Raw genomic sequence first — 21,670 nt, 5'->3', positions numbered from 1 at the left:
TCTCAGGATTGAACTGAGGTTTGTATGAAGCTCTGCTGTTTCTGGAGCCCAAACAGTGGGCTGATTAGTAGAAGAAATTGTTTAACAAGCTTTTGTTCAGCTGTTAGAAGTGAGAAGAGTTTTGTCATTTCAGTGAAAAATTTAGATTTATGTAGGTGGAAATGTTTTAGGTTTGTCATTGTGGAAATTGAATCACTTTCTCCTTTTTAATGGTGTAATGCAGGATAACTGTGATTTGGAGAACTGCTGGATGCTTGCCTGTGTCCTTTCACTATGGATTAAATGGAGTCTTCATAACCAGACTTGGAGACATCATGCTTTTTGGTTTTGTTCTGCTATTAGATCCCCATACGTGACTGATCTATGAAATGGCAGAGAATGGAACAGATTGTGACCAGAGACGCATAGGAATGACCAAAGAACAGCACAATGGAAACTTTACAGGTAGGTGGAAAATGATTTAATGTTCTCAGCTGGTCAGCTTGTTGTGTAAAATGGCCAGCATGACACTCAAAAGGAATTTACGTTGGTGCACTTTGTGCCCGCATAATGCAAAGGCCCTCAATGCCCAAATCAATCTTGGAAATTTCAGTCATCTCCAAATTGGAAGTCCGGAGGATTTGTATATTGTAAAGCCACAGAATAGTTTTATGCTGTGTAGTTTCGTGCAGTTTTCTTTTACCCTGTTTTCTCCCTCCCAGGTTCTTATTCTGTAGTTCATGTGTCTGTGAGCCCTGTAAAGCTGACTTGGGTACCAACAGGGGCTGCAACAGGACTGAGCTAAAAACCTAAACTGTTGGCAAATATGTGGCTGTAGCAGTCAGGCTGTACAGCCGCACCCTTTGGCACTGAAAAGTTAGTACTTGGTAATAAAAATCTGTTTTACTTTGGGAGGAATCCAGTTATTAGTCTCCCAATTTCTAGCGTTTCTGTTGACGTTTAGCCTCACTATGATTTATCAGTCTCAGTAATAAATTACTAACAAAACAGTTAACTACTTAATCCCTTGCCTCACCTCCGTTTTTCCTACCGATATGTCTGAAGTAGGCTTAGGTTAGTGTTTAGGGCTCATGAAAAATAACCTGAGACGGTTTCATGAAGAGCCTTGTGTCACTGAATTATCTGTGCTGTGTAGTATAGCATAGAAATGATAATCATTTTAGTTTGCTTTCCTGTCAGCTTCCAGTGTGCCAGTTCCATATTTAATTAAGTTTTGTAACCAAGTGATTTCTCAAGTTGTATGCAGTCTTACACCATTGTCTCTTACGGCCTTTACTAAAACCAAAGTTATAAAAAACAAGGTTGAAGCTTTTTTTTTTTTAGACCTATTAAGTGAAAAAATAGAGAATAGAAATTCTTCACGCAATGAATGCGGCAAGATTTAAAGAGGAACTGTATGTGTGTATGTATGGAACAAATCAAAGCCTTTTACCCAAAGGCTTAAATCATTCTGTAACTCTGAGGGAATGTGGATGTTATCCAGTATTTGCCAATGTAGGATTTCTGTTAGTTCATCTAAAGCAACTGATGCTTACAGCTAAAGAATACAAAAGTGAATGGGCAACGTGACTAATGAGGTATGCAATTTCTATGTAAATATTAGCATCTGATAAGGCAGCATGTTTCAATTACTGGAATAAGACTGAAATAATACATCTTGAGTTACAATATGCTGGGGATTCAGATTAGATTAATATTTTAAATGCAACAGCTTTTTACAAATTTAAAATTGATGAATATTATTGCAGTGCTTTAAATTTATACGAAACAGAATACATGTGTTTTGCCTTTGTGTAGTAGGTGATGTTTAAACAAGTTTGGTGTCTGTTTGGATACAAGAATTATTTTTGTTTATTTTTTCCATTGTTTTGTGATACTTTTTTTTTTCCTCTTATTTCAGAATTAATTTTCTTTAGAAGTTTAAAAATTATTACCACTCATAAGCTTGATGACCTTTGAACAAGCCATTCTTATCCGAAAAATAGCTAGGGTTTTTATTAACCTTGACTGTATTGTAAGTGCAAAATAACACATTTATTGGAAGAACATTTCTTCTATAGTGGTATGGTAGTGTACAGTGACTGGTGTTACACTAGTGTTGAGCTCTGCATTGTAACCAAATCACTGCAGTTAAATGCAAACAAGTGCACAGTGTCTGTCCAGCAAAGGTCCTCTTCACGGGAGCGCTTCCTGTCTGCTGGGCTCATTTTGGAGAAGCTGAACAGCATGGCAAGGAGGATCCTTACTGGGAGAGTAGATGCTGTTATCCAGTTACACAGTGACTGGAGTGTATAAAGAGCACATGTAATTCAATCTGGTTTGACTGGAGAAGTCTGAGAATAGCTTTGGAAGAGAACCAAATGCAGAAGTTCAAAGTGAAATGTGGTCTCTCTACTGGGTGATGTAGTCGCATTTGACCTAATGTGTTAGCTGATTTGTAGCTAGTAGTGCAGTACCTTGCATAAAGGCTCATAGATACGCCAGACTTTTTTGCACTCTGGGCCAGTTAGATTCTTGGATGGTTGTCAGCTACATGGAGGAAAAAAGCCACCTGATTTCTGATGCACTTGGAGCGAACGCTTTGTGATGGGTAGAAAAGATGACTTGGAGTTCATATTAACTTCCTAATAAAGAAAAAAAAAAAGTCAATATATTTTTAGGTGGGACAGAGTCTGAACTGTCAGTCCATGCTTTTACATTTCTGTTGCTTTTCATTTGCAGAATCCTCTTTGTTGAGTGAACGGAAGCGAAGGGACCGAGAAGAGAGGTTGAATATTGTTCTCTGGAGACAACCGCTCGTTACCTTGCAGTATTTTTTCCTGGAAACTCTAATAAACTTGAAGGAATGGACCATAAAGTAAAGATCCTTTCTTTAACTTCTACTAAGCATTCTGGGGAAACCCATGCTCTAATTCAGTAGGTCATTCTGACATCTGACTTTCCCTGATGATTCACAACTTTAAAATTCTTCTTTCAAAAAACATATTTACCTTTGTATTTGAAGTTGGCTACTGGAACACACCACACTTCTAGCTGTGTACCCAGACCTTCTGCCTAAATTACCTAAGTGTAGATACAGTAAGGTGTTAATGGAAGTAAATTGCAAAGTCATTTTCTGAAGAGTTGAGTATTCCAGTTTGAAGGAGTGGGATAGTGTTTACGGATCCTTAAGGCAAGAGATCTCGTACTTATGACGGCAGTGTTAAGTACTGATCTATTAATGTATGTGTTAGTATCACTGAGTGATCTTCCAGGAGCTCAGCTAGGGCAGGGTTCAGGATTACGTGGAACTTGGACTGATGTTTATGATGCTGCAAAGAGGACTTTGCTTCTAAGCTACGTTGTCCCTTTCACAGCAGGAAATGATTTATTAAAGCACTTTCCCTAAGCATTATTTACTCACTGGATAAAATGGGCTTTTATTCCAGTTAAAATTTTGCAAGTAGCAGTCCTAACATCCCCTGCTACTGCCGAAAAGCATATCTGTTTCTTAATGCACTAGGCTTGAGAGGGTTTGGAGTGCCAAAAGGCAAACATGAGTAAGACTGGCAACTGAAAAATCCAAGAGTAGCAGCCATCCTAGTGCTTGTGTTGGTAACTGGAATCTCTTGTGTTTGAGACTGAGTTTACAATCATTTTCCCAGTGAGAAGATAGGATCTAGTATCACTTTGGGTGCTCCTAGCTCTTGTCGGGTCACTCGGGAAAGGAGCAGCCCATCGGTGATAACGGGCTGTGTTCATTGACCCTTCTGGGCGAGGTTCGACGTGCTGACATGTAAGACCCACTGAGAGAAACTTCTGTTTTCCGTTTTGATCTTCTGAAACCATTTGTATGAAAAATACCAGGTTTATGTAGTATAGTCTTAATTCCCTTTTACATCCCCACCCCCAAAAAAATCTAACCCCTAAACCTACTTATTTCACTCTGTGCCTGCTTTCAACTATCATTGGGAATTGTTTCTTTGTGAACTGTTATATCAAGTCTTATGTTACCATTTCTGACAACCTCCAAGCATTTATTTAAAGCCAACAGAAATAACATTTGAGGTCTTTATTTTAAGCTATTACCTGGCTTCCTAGATATCAAATCCTGTTACAAATAGCACTTGCATCCTCTGTTGTGCAGCACACTTACGTTGTCTAGCACTAGCATGACAATATCTTTACAGAAAATAACACCATTATAAGCTGTTGAGACCTCAGACTGACTCTCAGTGATCTCCTGTGTTCTGCCTGAGTAAATTTTTATTTAAATGATAACAATCACTTGAAAATCCAATTGTCGTACTAATATAAGCAGCACAAATTATTTTAAAATTAAAGAAAAGTTAGACTGGCTTTTTTTAGCTTGCTTAATATGAAACATTTGTGACTGTTTTCTTGTACCACATCTTGTTTCTATCTTTTTCTGTCTAAATAAATAAGTTACGTTCATAGTTTGCTATTTCATGTCAGATTTTTAAGTGATGCTAGCTAGCACTTGCTTTTTTATATCATTAGGTGACAGTATAATAGTGTTTCCCAGAAAATAATAAATGCATTTGCTAATTTACTGTGTGTGGCCACATACACATCAAGCAGAATGTGTATGTAAAACTAAACAGGCTCAAAAGTAATTGGGTAACAAATAACGTAAGAAAACACTTTTTTCCCCTTACTGTAGTAGCTTCCTAATGCTTCATAATTAGCTAAAATGTATTTATTAAACTTTGAGCTGTTACAAGATAAATTAACTTCAGTAGATCGGGGGAACCAAAATAGCTTAAAGATTTGTTCCTCTTACTGTCGCTGTGGTTCTACCCACCAGCACACAGTTTGGAATTAGCACTTCTGTATTCCACCCACAGCTCATCCCTTGCCCAGGGCCAGTGCCTGCTTTGCACTTGGCTTAACCATCCACGTTGTTGATGGCCCTGTGTTTGAGACTGTCTGGGCTGCAGAAGCTGAATATTTGTTTTCAGAATGTGTTTGTTTTCAGAAGGTTACTTTGTTTTTCTTTATTTAAAAAAAAAAAACCAAACAAACGCATGGCTGAACTTTGATCTCATTTGACAGTGAAGCTGAGATTTTTTCCATAAAGAATAAAGGCTCCCCAGATATTTTCTTGGGAGGTTTATCCTTTTATAATAGCAAACTTTCCAGCTGCTATTGTCCCTGCTGACTAGATCTATGCGGACCCAGTCTATAGGGATGAATAAGTTACTTTGAAATGCATGCTAAATTATGAAAAACCCTAATTGCCATTTGTCTTTTAAGATTGTGGCATCGGCGAAGTATCTTGGTGTCTTTTTTACTGATGCTTGCAGTGCTTACAGCTACGTATTACATTGAAGGAACACATCAACAGGTATGAGGTTTTGAAGTTAGTTTCCTTAGTGACTAATACTCCCTGTGCTAAAGTAGATGTACTGGGAATTGAATGGGGTCTTCATGAAATTGTAATGTATCTTTTGAACTCCTGCTCGCTAAGGATATTTGTTTCTCATGTCGTGGCTCTTCTCTGTTGGGTGTGGATGAGTCGTGTTTTAGAGATGCGGAACGATCAGCTGTATTGTTTGATCTATTTTGTTGCCATCTGTAGGTGTTCCTCTCCTCATCCATTTCTGAATAAGCACACCTCCGATGCTGCAGCACTCCTTCACATCTGCTGTTAACAAGCTTTTAATAGCGGTGCGAGATCTCGAGATAGAATGTTAAGCTGAGTCATGATAGAACTTTGTGGTTCCCGAGAAATGTTTCTCCTGCTTCTATGGAAGGGTCTCCTGACCAGCTAGGATAGGCATATATCTAGACATAAAATGGTTTCCTGGTTCAAATCTGCTTTTGCAATGCTTCTCATGTCCCTGTTGTTTTCAAATGGTTGTTTAAAAACTTTTTTTGTACATTGGTGTACGTGAAGACTGATGCTTTTGCATCACTTGATGTGTAAGCTGTTGCTTAAGCATAAGGTGATGGTGTTGTGTACACCTTTCCCCTCCTCATTTCTTGTAGAGTTTCAGATTCTCCCTGAGGGCAGACGGCTCTTTTCAACCCTACAGAGCATTTTCTTGTGCAACTGAATGATCGTACTGCTCTGACTCCGAAATCAGCAGGTTCCCAGTTTCAGAGAGCTTGCTGACATCCATACTGCTGTGGTGTGTCTGGCTGCCTGAGGGACACACAGGTCTGGAACAGGAGTCCTGGCTTCCCATGATGGGTCTTGAAACGCAGTGAAATGAGTTGCTTCAGCTCATCGTGTTCTTGCTCGTGCAATCCCGTGCTTGAGACCTTAACACACAGCAAGCTGGTAGATGGTGAATCAGTGGCCCGTTCCTGATGGACAAATACCTGCTTCATTCAAAACTGCCCTGGTTGGTGGCCTTGTCAGCCTGAAGGTCAGAGCTTGATGCACCCGACGTTTGCCACTAGATGGCTCTTGCAAACTGGTGTTGAGGCACACGGTCCCTGAGCTGGCTGCTGGGCCTCCACCACGCCAAGGCTTGGCAGGGCAGTGCCGCTCAAAAGGTTTCCTTGAGCCTGCTGGGAACAAACCTCTGCCTCTGGGACTGGTGGGGGGAACATGACCCGCAGGGTCCAGCCAGTGCTTGGAGCGCTGTGTTCTGGGGGGTCTCAGTCATGTCTGCCAGCAGGTATCCATCCCCATTCCTCCAGACTGTCCCTAAAGTCAGTGTCCTGCTAATGCCTCTACGTATCGCTGTGTACCATCAGTGTATACTTGGCTATGAGCCGCTTTCTTCCAAAACCATACAAAGAATAGTGAATTATGTTTGTGGTTTTCACTTGGCATTTTCAGGACCTTTTTACACTCCGGCAGGTTGAAGCCTGGTTAAGACTGGTAAACTTCATCTTGGTGCTGTTGGTCCATGGGTGGAACAAAATGGATCCTCTTCTTGGGGCTGTGGCACAGCCAAGTTGATGGCCTGGCTCTTGTGGCAGCGAGAGGGAGATGCTGCTTCCCCTTTCTCCAGTGTACCCAACTGGACATTTTATGTCCAGAATTTCCTGTGACTTTCCCATATCCCCTCGCTTACGTGTGCAACACACAACCAACTTTTAAATTTTTTCTTAAAAGTAATGAACTTGCTGGTCCAAGGTAAAACATTCAACAGAGTAACAGAGAGTGCAGCTAATTATATTCCTGTATTTAATCTCTTCAGGCAATTCCCTGAGTTACCTGCTCGCTGCTTGGGCTGCAGCAGGCACTCTCTGGGGCTTGCTGCTCGCTCTCACACCTAGTATGTCTGTTCTGGTTTCAGCTCCCCACTGTCAAACCTGAATTTGTCATCTATCTCCTCGGAAACTTGCTGATTCTAAAGCATGTGGGCTTTGCTTTTCAAAGTGTGCTGTTTTCTGTACATGTCTGTGCTGTAATTGTAATAAATTGCAAATAGAAGTATCTAGGATTCTATTTCAGTTATTGTAATCCAGATGACTATTTGCGTTAGTTTGTAGCTTTAACTTTCTTCCCTAAGAGAGATCATCGTTCTTAATTTTTTTTTTTCTCTTTTGTGGCTTTTCTCTTTCAGTATGTGCGGTATATGGAGAAAAAGTTCTTCTGGTGTGCCTACTGGGTAGGATTAGGCATTCTGTCCTCTGTTGGACTTGGAACAGGTCTCCACACCTTTCTGCTCTATTTGGTAAGGATACTTCCAGACCGTGTTCTCTCTGAATCAAGTATTTTAATTGTTGCGTATTTTTAAATCTGTGAATAAAGGGTATTCCATAAGTCCTAGATGTTAAGTACTTCCTAAAGAAAGGAAATACTTAGTGTATGCTTCTGTGCTCTAGGGAATGCTGTGCGTATTCTCTACTCTGTAACCTTGTTTTGTCGTTTGTATGCTGTATGTATGTTGAACTGTAGGTGTTAGCTTGCTGTTAATCCTCACTTTGAAACAAGGAGTCAAAATCTGCAATGCTCTGTCCCCTAATTTCCTAATTTAAATGAAACATGTTCTAGTGTGTGCAGCTCAAATGTTTCCATTTAAAATTTTTCTCTTAGTAGCTTAAAATGCTCATTTTTCTCAGTGAAACCACTGAAATAGGCAGCTGTTTTAAAATTCAATCTGCATTAATTTTGCTTTGAAAATAATAGCAAGAAAAGTGTTTGTCTGCAAAGATAAAATAATATCTGTTGTTCTGAAAATTCATATGATGTTGTTTGTCTCAACTTAGCTAGGACAGTTGGGGAAATGTTTGGGTGTGTTTTGCTTTTGGCCATTGGATTAGTTCCTTGTTTATGAAACCACCGTCCTGGATTTAAGAAAAGGATTCATGGCCACAAAATAATTAAAACCAGTTTATGCAACAAATGTCATCTTGTATCTGGAACAATTACAGATGTTTACTTTCAGAACTGCTTTAATCATTAACAATAACACAGAAAACACTACAAGAAACAAGAAAACTCGTGCTTTTCCACACAGCAGGGCAATGCCTGTTGGATCGAATGGCATCTGCATGGGCTGCGTTTGCAGTACTCTTAGACTTACTGGTAGCGTAGCTTCTTTCCTAAAGACTACAGAGGCAGAAAGTACGGGAAAAGGAAACTATTGCTAAACAGAAACAAGTTTGTGCATGCAGAGCCTTCTAGAGAAAAATCTTGCTGTCGGTCTAAATGATTGGAAATGGAAATTCAGTAAAGCTGATGAACACAGTGACTAAACGTTTTTGTGTAACACTGGGTAGTGCTTAGACAGCAGTGAATCGACAGCATTACAGATCTTCGTGACTTGCAGAGATGGTGCTGTAAATGGCTTGGGGACGGAAAGACATGAGCTGGACAGAGGGAGAATCAATCCAAATCATCGGTCATCTGCCTCGCTGGAGAGACAAACCAGCACTGAGTGATGCATGAGGTGGAGTCAGGCTCCCAAACTCAGCTCAGTTTGGGTTCTCTGCCAGCCTACGGTGGGAGTGAAAAGGCAGTGGGATGGGATCACCAGCTATTCAGCAGGACAGAGAGTGGAGGGGAAGGGAAAGCAGTTCCACATTTGCTGCAGAAATCTGTTGATCGTGATTTAAATCAGCAAATAGGAAACAGTTTAATGATAAATTTTCATCTCCTTCTGCATTTCTTATGTTTTCTTAGGCTATCACCCAGTGAGAGTCAACTTAATATTTCTTCTAACCAAAGATTTCATGTGTTTAGACATCCTCTTTGAAGCAGTTTGGAGAGCTTATCATACAGGTCCTGTTCTTAATTTTTACCCAGGTTGTGTCAGAAATCTAGTAAATAAGGAATGTTATCCACCACTTCTAAACTATATTTGAAAGTGGGTAGTGTTTCTTTGCTGTACATGATCCAACACAGGGTAGCAAGAGCGCTGTCATTTTATACCCTAGGCCACTCCAAGATGATTTTGTCATAAAGAAGTCTTTATAACACAGCACAACTTCTTTTTTCCTAAAAGAAGGTGGACTGAATTGACCTCTCTTTTACTCTGTATTTAAAAATCCAGATGTTTAAATAGTTCTAAATTACTTTAATAGAAAATTATTAAATTTCCTAACATATCACTTAAGTTTTCCGTGGGGTATACGAGCCTAGGGGATATATTTAGACCAGGACCTCAGTTGACATTAAAGTAAGGTATATACAAAATATAACTTCTCTATTGGTTTATCACTATAATTTATGGTGGCTGTACGGGAAGTGAAGAGCCTTCCAAAGATTATAGGGAGATGCATTGCTTAGGAAAAGAAATGTAGCTTCATATTGTTAGTGAAGGTATTTATTTGGAATATAAGAGGCAAGGTTTCACATAACAGGCAAATTAGATTGCTCTGAGTAATTAGAAGGTGGTTATAGAATAAAACTTAATAAAACGTTACCATCAACATCTAATGTGTAACAATACGGGAGAAAAATTTAACTTGCTTGAAGTGTGTGAGGCAGATGAGCGTGTTTCTGTTACGTTGAGGGAATTCCATAAAGGCAGCGAGTGTGGGAAGAAAGAGAAGCAAGCATTCATTTGCCTCTTTGCTCCTTTGCAAGTTTTGGTGATTAGCAGGGAGTGTAAATTCAGGTCAGTTAATGCTTTCTGGGCTTGTCTGCATGGTTCATAACTTGGTGGAATGTATGTGGCTTTGTAGCCACTAGATGGCAGTGGGGGTGTAAAAACACAAGTTTATTGCCCTTAACAGTGTGTTGCCATTTTAAGTACCTGAACTGTTAATATTCTTGTCAAGACAGCTGTATCAGCAATATCTGTACACACCATGCCATCAATGTAGTAATAGACTTCTTAATGTCTTCTCAGTTTGAGCCTACACCTTGTGTGAAAGAGAACACAGAGTACTAACTTCAGGCTGCTGCTGCAACTTTCAGGGGTGAACTATTTCAGAATAGTATTCTGGATTTAACCCATCCGGAAACAATGCAATTAGGAGCTCCAGCTTTCAAAGGAGGACACTTAAACTATTTTGCTTTGTTAGTTGTGAAACAGTTGCCTCTAAAAGCAGAAATATGTGAGGTTAAGCGGGGAACTTGCTATGTTAACTTTTACATTACTATATATCTACTTTTCATGTTCCATATACTTTAATTACATTTCTTCACGGTGGTAAAAGTTATTCTTCTTTTGATTCAAGGAAATGAATAGTTACAAAGCAGCAAATCCTCTTCTGCTTTAGTGCCTGGTTTTGCTGGCAGTAAGAGAATAGACTCAGTAAGTGTTTTAAAATTGCTTTTAATTAATTGCTCATTTAAAATCTGTATGTACAGTGAGATTGTTGGGAATGCAATTACATGCTTAGAGAACAATGCTCGTGGGCCCACCCATGTGCTGCTGAGCTCCTGTTGATGCTTGCAGTATTGTCTCTGCCATTAAGGGCCGAGGGGTAGGAATTGATGGCACGTAGGCACCTGTTCAGACAGTGCGCCTGAACTTCTTCAGCTGCCACACAGGTGCATCTTTTTTAAATATAGCCCTCCATTTACTGCGTTTAACTATTTTCATATCAAACCGTTCGTAAGCACAGCCTGTTAGCCGGGAAAAATCATAGAAGTAGTTATGCAATCGCTGCAGTATATGAATGACTCTGGATGTTTGCTTTCCCTGGCGTGGTTTGCTGTTTTTCCAGTGTTGAAAACTGCCATTCGTCTGGATTCTTCAGAGCATCACTCACCAGCTGCTTTTTGGAACGGCACGAATTCAAGTGCCAGGAGAGATCCTGAGGTTAGCTGAGAAGAGAGGACTTGGAAACAGTTTGCTTAAAGTAGATTTTACAGTCTAAAGCAGTCTTGGTGTGGGAGGGATGTTACTGCCCCTGCTTAATACTGGTTCATGTCTGATTGGATTTTGTTCGTCACCAGAACATTCGTGCTGCGTACATCTCGGTGTGGGAGAGAGAGGTCAATTTTGTTAGTTTGATAATAGGCTTTTTATTGCCAGTTCTGTGATTCAGGAACTTTCTATCTGTTATAAAGGGTCGAAACATTGTCTGCTGTGTTGGTTCCTAGTTTAATGCTGCTTCCTTAGTTGTAGCCAGCACTAAATGTAAAATTTGACATGGCTTTTTGGGAAACAATCCTCGTGCTGTAAATTGGCACTGAGCGAAGGGCTGGCACAGAGCAGATCTTCCAGGCAGAAATAGGGAAGCGCGCCACTCTTCCAAGAATCCTTTTTGTTCTGACGCTTTCAAAACAAGTCTGCTGGCTTATTTTCCACGAGTCCATTAAAGGGTTTTCACAATTCTTTAAAAACAACACTTTAAAAATAGTAATCATGATGTCGTTCTGTAGGAAATAAAACTATTATGATTAACGACTCTAAATATTGCTTTTAGCAGCGCACAGCTTTTTTTCTTAGTCCTGAGATGTTTTCTCTTCTCTTGGTGGTGTATTAAAATATAAAGGGCATGAATCACCTCATTACCAAAAGAAGATGACTGAGGGTAACTCGTCAGGAATTTTGTGCGTTTGTACATTTTGGGGAGGTCTGTTTGCTGCTGGGAGATGAAATGAATGAGCCGCTGGTGGGCAGCGGGCTCCGGCAGAGCGGGGGACGCTAGATGGAGCGCTGGGTTGGGACCGCGCCGCCATCACCATCCTCACGCCACGCTCTGCCTCGTGATTTGGTTTCAGTTCAGCTCTGGCAAATGGATTGCAAAAGATGCGGCCGAGGCAAACAAAATCAGCTTAGAATTAAAGCCTTGCGCGAGGAGCGGATGATAAATGTCCCTTCTGTGTATCGTCTGTTATAATCTGCAACGGTGGGGGATGAATGGAAGCGAATTCCTGGCGGGTCAAAAGTGCAGAGCGAGCTTTGGCTGTTTGCATTTGTTTGTGTTTTTATTTCTTAAAAATGGATCTGTGCTTGCTTGCTGATAGAGCCAAGTGGAGCAACTGCTGCAGAGGTTTGCCGGGGTGGCCGGGCTGTGGACTAGCACAAACAGGAAACCTGAGCTACAATAGGGATGTGCTGTGAGCCGGGGTCACACAACAGTTCCAGTTTTTTCAGAACAGTAGTGTGTGGGTTTGTCACTTAATTCTTACTGGGGCGTTCGGCAGCGGAGTGCGAGAGAGCGTGGCAGTCGTTTCAGGCCATGAAAAAGAAGAGAAAACTGCCTTTAGAGAGAAGTGAGTTGAAAAGGCAGTGTCCTTATTGACAGTGCTGGCTTTAGAGAACCAGTTTGAGTTTATCTGGGCTTGAGGGTTCAACGTCTTGCTTTTGTTCTGAATTGGTTCCAGGGTTTGGCTTTGGTGAGGGGTCACATTCTGGCCTCCCGAAAGTGTGGTAGTTTGCAGCTGAAATGAGTCGCGTTTTGGCACTATCCAAACTGGTTTAGGTTAGAATTTGAAGATTTCAAATCCAGACACCTCGTGCAATAATGAGTCTGTTAGCTTTAAAAAAAAAAAATTGTTGGTGTAAATAATAATTTTTAAAAAAAAAACAACAAACCCTAGGCAGATAAAAAAAAAAAAATCCTGCTGAGACTACTGATAACTTCTTAAAATCAAACTTAATTCCTTTTATTTATCTGGTTCCAGGAGCTGAGCTTGTAAGGAGACTCATGATAAAATTACTGAAGTGCTTCTAAAAAGAAAAGCTCACAAAACAGGGCTTACTCCACTTTATGAAACAGACAAAATAATTTAGAAATGCACATAACTTACTCTAATTTTTTTTTCCTCCATTTATCCACTTGTGACTTTAATACAAGAGTATTTTCATAGTGATTGTCAGCTGTGAGAGAAGTTTTGCTCTTTCCGTGTGGATCATTCAAAAGTAGTGAGTAACCCAGAAAACTATGGGTTCTGTGTGTAAAAGAAAAAGTGGGAAACAAAAGCTGAGCTGCCTCAGCCAGGTGGGAGGGCGCAGCAGTGCTCCCCTCCCCAGTGCTGAATTATTTTTGTTAAGTGAGGTGTTCATTTTCAGTCCATACTTCTCTTCAATTCACGTGTCAACTTGCAAGCCTAAAACAAATGAAATTAAAAAAGGTTCTGTCTAATATCTGTGCTTGGATTACTGCTATTGACTTGTTAAGGTAGTTGAAAGGAAAATACACGGCGGGTGCATAAGACAGAAATTAATTCTAAAGTAAGTTGAAGTGGATCCCGTTTGTGTGAGGGTTGTTTGTGACTCTTACTCTCTCATTTGTTTCCTTCATGCCTTTAAACCTACTTCCTCCAGCTGTCCTAAGCCTTTTACCGTGAACTGAAACATCCTGGAATACTTGAATCGATGTAGAACTTAGGAAAAAATCACTTTTGCTGACCATCTCTTGACGGGAACTCCTGCTTACAGCTCACATGGGCTCTGTCCTGCTTGAAACTGCAGCATTGACATTAATAATGCACTGACGAACTGGAAGGGTCCAATGGATTAAACTGGACACTGCTGCCAGATTCGTTGTGTAACCTGGGTGTTTCTTAAATCTTCTGGGGGCTTGCTTGCATTAAAAAATTTTGAGATTAAATATGGTATTTTCAAGGAGAAAAATGTTTGGAGTCAGTCCCTCTAATTGCCCCCATTGTTGTACGTGTCAGATACCAGTAGATACCCGCAGGGAATAAAACCAGCGCCTCTGATTTAGATTATGCTCTGGAGGAACAACCCCTTCAAGTGCTGCAGTTCAGTCTGGGAGATTGTGAACTGAGCCCCGAGCTCCCAGACTGGTGCGTTAACGTGAGTTTAAACCGATGGCAGTTCTGCTGGGTGCAAGCCTGGCAACTGCCGAGCGGACGCTGCGGGTCCCGCTGTCCCGCTCCGAGGGTGGTAGCCTCTGGCGTAGGGGCTGGGGGAACAGCTGGAAGCAATAACCTCCCATATTGCCCCACCGTGAATTGCCGGACCTCATGAGTCAGAGCCCGAAATGGTGTGACTGCGAGTTCCATATATGGCCTCCAGTGCTGCTGAAAGCGGTGTACGTCAGAGTCTGGATGGTTTATCTAAAGCTGGAGCTGTGGCAATAAACAGCTAATGTGAAGCGCCTCCATCTGTGCAGGATTAGCTACCTTACTGCGACTTCAGAAGTCTGCAAAATATTGATGTCATATTAATATTTAAGCTATATTGAGTGTCTTGGCCAGCCGTAGCGATTTGAACTTGCACCCAGCTGAGGAGTTAGTACGATGATTGGTACACTCTTGTCTTCCTTTTGAAGGTTGATGGACTTTACCTTTTAGATGCCGATGCCTTGTTTTCATTATCTGCTCTCGACTTCCTCATCCTTTGTGTCTCGTAACTCTGCTGGGAGGTCACGTTATGCTTTCTCCTCATTTGCTCTCTTGGAGTTTCTGCTTTTTTTTTTTTTTTTTGTGCACAGCCTGAACTTTATACTTCTCATGTCACTGTTTCCTTGAACAGGCTGGAAATGATAACAGTGCGAGATGATCTCTAATTGGAGACGTTAAAGCCAATCATCACTACTAGTGTCAATTTGAATAGATGCTGTGATTTATCCTTCAGAAATAATAAGTGGGTGGCTAGGGAAGGGCAAGGAGAGAATGCTGACAGATTATTTTTGTCTTCTGTCAGCACCAGAGTATAAACTTGGATTCTTCCAATTGTGCCTTTCCCTGGCATGAGTCTGTTTGCTCCTATAGACAGTAGCGTGAGCACAGTCTTATAAAACGTCTGCTTTTCATGTTACTCCTCAAAGTAGCAACGTGGCCCTGTTATGCATGCAGTGGGACCACGTGCCTGCTCCCTTGGTGGTTCTTGTTCAGTCATATTCAGACCTTGTGGCTCATCATTTGGAATTTCCATCAGCTCTGCGCTGTGGGGCAAGGCTCGACTGAAGTGGGAATAGAAACTTGCTAACAGACACATGATTGTAAAATTAATACATCGCTTGAAATGCTGTGACGGTCTGCTAAAATTGGCCCTGACCGCTTGATGGATGTTTGTGTCACTTGAGGATGCTGTAGGTACGGGTTCCTTCTTCATTCTGAGCCCCGTTTTACAGCCAGTGCTGCATACCAGACATTATAGAAAATCACGAGACATTTTAATCTTGTAACACAGACAGACAGACCAGATTGACATATTTACTAGCCACCTCCAGATCAAGCTTTTCCCTCTTAATCACCAAATGGTTTCTTTGTGGGTAGTTGTCCACTGCTCTTGAAGATAAAGAAGATGCTGTAACGCGGTGTTACTTTCTTGAGAGGTGTAATGACTTCATAGATAAGTATGAGATGAGTCGCAGCCTGGGGCAATGCTTGCAGGATGTTTCCCATGAGAAGCAAGCTTTTGTTTTTCCAATTTATCTTAATCAAATATAGCATGACATGTTTCCCCCCTGTGGAAGGGCTGAGCCTTGAACCCTGTATGAAAAGCAGTGTATCCATGGAGGAAAACAGATTTTTAGTGCATTAAGTTCAGCAATGAGTTCAGTGTAATGTTTTTCTTGCTGGCAGACATATCACTTTTCTTTGTGAAATGTTTCTAAATTAGAGCCGGTCTAAAATTGTATCTTCCCCAAAAATAAAAGGTTAAAATTAGATGTAGTTGTTCTAGTGCTCCTATCACTTCGGCGGGACGGCTGTTCTGTGAAGGGGCATGTGAGAAACCAATGCTTGACACAGAGTTCACAGTCTAGGTCCACAGAATGATTAATAATGTGAAAATACAATTCATTTTTCATTGGATATTCAGTCATCTTTCCTTATGGTAAAGACCTTTCTGTTGTAAGAATTATACATACCAGCACGTTTTTAGGGATTTTAATTTCTTGATTTTTTTTTTTTAACATGTGCCTGCTGTCTCTTTCTGCTTGCACTGATGAGTTCCCAAGCATAATTTATAGATAAAAAGATTATACTTCCTAGAAATTTCATAATGCGGCATTTAAAGTAACTTATTTCTAAGGATTAGCAGTGTCTGTTCTAACTTGGGTGCCCTCAGTCACTGAACTAAAACTTCTCTGAAGGCCTGCGAGTTCAAGAGTTCGAGGTTACCCTCTATGAGACGTTGGGGTTGTGCAGATAGGGATTTCCAAACTCCCCTAAATTACTATTGCTAAAAAATAGATTTATGTTGAGTTGATCTTGATGACCAGATCTTGTCTTGTTTGATTTGTAAACTGTACAGATATTTCTAACAAGTCGCATTCCAGCCTGACCACAGGCTCCTTCTGGTCGTCAGCAGTGGCGAGCAAATGTTTCTCACCCGAGTCAGCAGAACGTTTCTCAATTTCTTCTCTGTTAGCCCTCCTTAGTGCCTCCTGCGATTTAAAAGGAGAAAAAAAAAATCATTGGAAGAGGGTGAGGGAAAGACAGTTGGTGTTCAGGATCTTACATGCCTTGAATTTCGGCGCTCTTCCTGCTTTGGCAAGCTGTGCGTCTCCCACATCGCCCGGGTTTAGTATTTGTTGTCTGGTAGGACAGGGTTTGAAGCAGTTTTGCAAATGCCCTTTTCAAAGGTAGAGCTGCAGTTAGAGTCCAAGAGGGGATATCTTAGAAGTTTTCCTCAAGTGTCGAAATAAACTGAGCTCTTGCAGAGAGGCAAAACACTCTGAGTATTTGCTGCGGCCCCACGCGGGGAAGGAGGAGGAGAGGGTGGAGGAGGTATTATTTGTGAAGAGGATTAAAAAATTGTATGAGAATTAATCCTTCTGGCACAGGGAGGAGTAAAGAGAAAACATCTGAGTGTATATTGACTGGGATTTTCCAAAGGTGGCACCTAAAGCTCATTTGAAGTTGGTTCCCTATTCCATTCAGAGTTAAACCATCACTATTGCTAAATATAAAGCAAAATGGCACCTCTCTTATGAAACATCCAGCGACCCTCCCACTCTTCCTCCCCCCCCTCTGCAACCATGGCCCTGTTTAGCCAACCATTGTTTGAGGTGCTTGGTAACCAGAGCTTTGTGAAAGTATAATGCTCTATGTAAGCGTTCAGAGCTGAGCTAGAACAAAAGCAGATGTCAGAGATGTTGCATGCCGCCTGCCGAGCTGGGGGACATCGGCCGTTCGCCTAGCAGGACAGCTGGGCTCCGCCGCCGGAGGAGGACACGGGATTGTTCTGCTTTCCGTTGGCTCGCTCCGAGTTCCAGTACTCCACACTTCATCACTCTAAATGAACCATTTATGCTTTATTTCTCATTCCAGTTAAAATGTGGCTTCTGTGGGTTCCATAACTCCCAACTTTTTTCCATTATAGAATTGTTTACATTACAGTGGAAGAATTATGTTCAATTGGCGTCATCTTCAGGTGGCTCGTTGGCCGTTTACAGCTGCTTTGTGAAATGCCTTTTTTTTCCATTGGCTACTTCTTGTAAAATTTTTCCTTTTGCAGACATTTGTTGAGGCTGGGAGAGCTGTCTTAACAGGAGGCAATGTTTTGAGATCATTAAGCCATTTCAAGGATGGCAACTCTGTGGAGAGAAGCTGCTCGTGGCAAGAAGCTCCTGCAGCAGCCCTCCGTTAGGCATTTTGTCATTGCTTGCACTTCTTTACACACCTCGTGTGCGGTTTGGACAGAAATGTTGCTAATGCCATCAGTGAAACTTTGCAAGGGGTTGGGGGCCTCACTGTAGTAGCGATTAAATTTGTCTCTTACTATTATAAAACTGCAACTAACAGTCTCCCATCGCAGCTGCCTGTAGTTATACTGTAGTGTGGCGTGTCTTCCCAGTTTTGTGGAACTGAAAACCATACCTCTTGCTTCACACCCCGTATCTCACTGCCTTGGCAACGACCTTACCTGTACTCTCAAGGGAACGTAGGAAATGGTCATTTACAACTCAAGTACGTGGGGATTTCCTCCATGCAAATTGGCTCTTCAAGACAACTTTATTGCAAATTTCTGCAGGTGAAAGCCATTAATTTAAGGAAGATGGCTTGAGACCTTTTTTGTCCCAAGGTGGCTGTCAGATCGGGGAGGGGCAAGCAGGGGATGGGATTAAATTGCCCAAGTTTGAGTATGGTGGGGAAAGAGGTTCCCAGGTTTGCCATAAATGTAGTTTACAATTTTAGGAAAGTTTCAACTCTTTCTTTGTGTCTGTCCTCAACGAGTAAAACAGAGATATGTTATTTGTTTAGATAGGAAGCTGCTGGGGACAGGGATGTTCTTGCTACAAGTACCAAAAAGGAGTTCATTGCCATTGGGGCCTGTAGGAACGTCAGTAGTGTACATTATTAGTCATTGGTTCATTCATCCATTCTTTGTTCTCCCTTCCGTATCAAAATCACTCTTGTGGATCAATTTCTGGATCTTCTCTTTTTCAGTTTTACTTCAATGAACCTTTTTTTGAGAGAGAGAGAGAGAGACTGTGCCTCGCTTACCGTCTCAGCAGGCTGCATCTGTGTATTCATATAATCCAAAGGATGCCAAAGCACTTTGAATTACTCTCTTGTAAAGTAACGAGGAATAAATAAAAGGATTTGCTTGGTATCAGAGCAGCTTGTCTTTTACCGGTTGCATGCCAGAAGAATGGCTTTATTTTGAATTGTTTACATATGACAGCAGTAATCGCGGCTGTCATACAGAAAAATATAACTGGTATTTTTTTTCACCATTCTTATTTCACTGCCATTAAAAAACTACAGTATCAATGTAATTGCATAAGTCCGGTGCTCTGGTCTCTTTGGTGGGACCTGAAACGTTGACATGAGTGAACCCAACTAAAATCTTCTTCCCAGCGAGTCCAGAAAAAGCACTGGAGCTTCACCTTTTATGGGAGACCTGCTGTGGGATTTCAGCCTTTAATGTGCAAATGGAGCCTGCAGGGTCCTGTGAATCTCTGCTCCTGCATGTCAAAGGGAGCTGTGGAAGCCTTGTGCAGGGGAATGGCGGTGCTGAGGTCTAGCACACTTTCCCTTATTATTCTGTAATAAATTTAGCTTTGATTGGGGGGCGGGGGGTGGTGTATCAGGCTCCCTTGTTGGTCTAGTAAAACACGACGCATTTAAAGGAAAACATGTAGAAGAAAATTGTTGATGTTTCCCAACATGATGTCAAAACCCATCAAATAATTAATAGCAGAAGTTAAGGTTTGTGTAATTTGTTCTGCACGTAGTGAAAACTTTAAAATTTATGTAAATCTGTGACTTTATGAAAAGACCATAGTTTAACTGAGTACTTTTTTTTTTTTTTTCCTGGGGCAATGTTTCCCTGACCTTTTGCTAAGTGATTATTTTTTTTTTTAGCTACAACATCTAGTGTTCAGCCCATAGACTATTTGAATTGCTTCTGACTTCTTTTGTACTAAAATAATGGCAAGTCTTTCTGTTTTTTTAAGTAGGTAACAGTTCAACTCTTGAATAGATTTTTATGCTAGTTTTATTTGGAGGTCTGTCCAAAAAATTCTTTTAATGTAAGATGGAGGCTAGAAGTAATTCAGTTATATGTCATTAAATAACGTTTAAGTTTTGAATTGTATTTCAAACTATTTTTAGCAAACAGCAATAACGTCACTTTCTTGTATACCTGCAAAAACTGACAGAAATTAGGCAGCTGGTTTTTGGAGAAAGGTCCAAAAGTTAAGAAGGTCTGCTGTAAGATGTCGTAAAGTTCCAGCCATTAAAAAAAACTTAACATAGAATTTAAATATCTCCATCCTCTAAAAGCAACACTAGGGAAAGCACCTGCTCTAATAAAGCTGTTGGCCATAAATACCTTAAGGAGAACATTTTAAAGTTTTGAAAATTCTCCTGTTTTTTAAGAAGCAAGGATTCTTATTTCTCCTTGGCAGCCTCATGCTATTGTACAATGGCAAAAGCTGAAAGGCTCCTTAATTAATAGCTCAACATTGGACTTCAGGTGATCTAAAAAAAAAAACCAACCACAAAACCACCCAACATTTTACATATGTAACATTATTAATGGCCAATGTGAGAAACAGTAAGTGTTAGCTTAAGCTCTTTGCATCAGGGACAAATGTGGGGTTTTAATTTTAACTTTTATTATAACTAACATAAAATGCATTTGCAATTGCTTGTGTTTTTTCAGGGTCCACACATAGCATCTGTTACTCTTGCTGCATATGAATGTAACTCAGTTAATTTTCCTGAGCCTCCTTACCCGGATCAAATTATCTGCCCTGATGAGGAGGCGACTGAAGGATCCATCTCTTTATGGGCTATCATCTCAAAAGTCAGGCTGGAGGCCTGCATGTGGGTAAGGTTTGGTTTATAGAACTTAAGCAATTTTAATTTATGCACTTAATTTCTGTGTCTAGCAATACAGAAAAATTCCTGAATTAGCAAAATAATGGTGGCTTACACTGCCGGTGGTGGCACGTATGCCTGCAGTGTGGATAGATGCTTTCATAATGGATAATTATAATATCCTTTAAAGAGAAGTAATAGGATAGTACTGGGCTATCTTTTATCAGCTGCAGTGTTTGCTAATTTTCTAAGTGCTAGCAGAAAACACTCATGTACTTCAAAGCTGTTGATATAAAAGGTAAGTTTCGGAAAGGATATCTGCATCGCAAATGATCTTGTAGCTGTCAGGTCTTACTCTGCTTGCAGTTAAGCAATAAATAATTTCAAAACTTTTGAGCCTGTATCCAAACTTTTGAGTGAGGTTGCACTTACTCACGTGGAGGGCTCAGGCCCTCGTACCGTAGCTGAGATGTCCGGCTTGCATCAATAGATCGGACTAAATAAGAAAGTGTTATGGTGCGCACTTTTGTGTGTATTTTATTTCTGTTTCTCTGCCCGTTTCCATCATGGCAAACTTTTCACTTAAAACAGGAAAAGCAGGTTAGCTTTTAAGTGAACCGGGGTCTTAGGAAACTGCTGTCATTGGAACTTCCTTTCTGTTTTCCTCCCCCCGCCCCCCAGCTTTTTATAGAAGTTTGATTTTTGGAGGATTTTGGTCAGCTAAGATGTTTTTTTCATCATGTGTAGATTATTTTGAATTGCAGTTTACACAGATGTGTCTGCTGTGAACGGCATGCCAAATTAACATTATTTTACTACTGACTTCCTGCTCCAGCTGATGATTTAATTATTAAATTCTTGGTTGTCCAATTCAAATGTAGCGAGAGGAAATTCTGAAAATACACGGTATCCGTTGTCTGCCTTTGTATTCCTTCTAATGATATGAAAAGGTATATTAAGGCAACTTTGGTCACTACAACTTTTAAAATTATCAGCAGCTGTGTTACTTAGAAACGTTCCAGTCAGATTGTACGCGTTACAGACTAACGTACTGTGTAGCAGCACCAAAGTCAAAACATTAACAGAGAAAGTGGACTTAAAGCCCTCTCAAGA

General features: G+C 40.8%; 1 protein-coding gene across 1 annotated transcript in view; it reads left to right on the top strand.

Annotated features, from left to right (window-relative positions):
• The first annotated feature begins 343 nt into the window (after positions 1-343).
• Positions 344-21,670, top strand: part of VMP1 (vacuole membrane protein 1) — a 59,190-nt gene continuing 37,863 nt past the window's right edge. The window contains exons 1-5 of the mRNA XM_009882685.1: positions 344-444; positions 2,722-2,857; positions 5,257-5,347; positions 7,527-7,637; positions 20,400-20,567. Coding sequence (XP_009880987.1) covers positions 369-444; positions 2,722-2,857; positions 5,257-5,347; positions 7,527-7,637; positions 20,400-20,567 — 582 coding nt within the window. The 5' untranslated portion in view covers positions 344-368. The remainder of the gene's footprint in view (positions 445-2,721; positions 2,858-5,256; positions 5,348-7,526; positions 7,638-20,399; positions 20,568-21,670) is intronic.

Source organism: Charadrius vociferus, unplaced genomic scaffold (genome assembly GCF_000708025.1).
Source record: "Charadrius vociferus isolate BGI_N301 unplaced genomic scaffold, ASM70802v2 scaffold793, whole genome shotgun sequence".
Taxonomy (NCBI): Eukaryota; Metazoa; Chordata; class Aves; order Charadriiformes; family Charadriidae; genus Charadrius; species Charadrius vociferus.
This window is presented reverse-complemented; position numbering and strand designations above follow the sequence as displayed.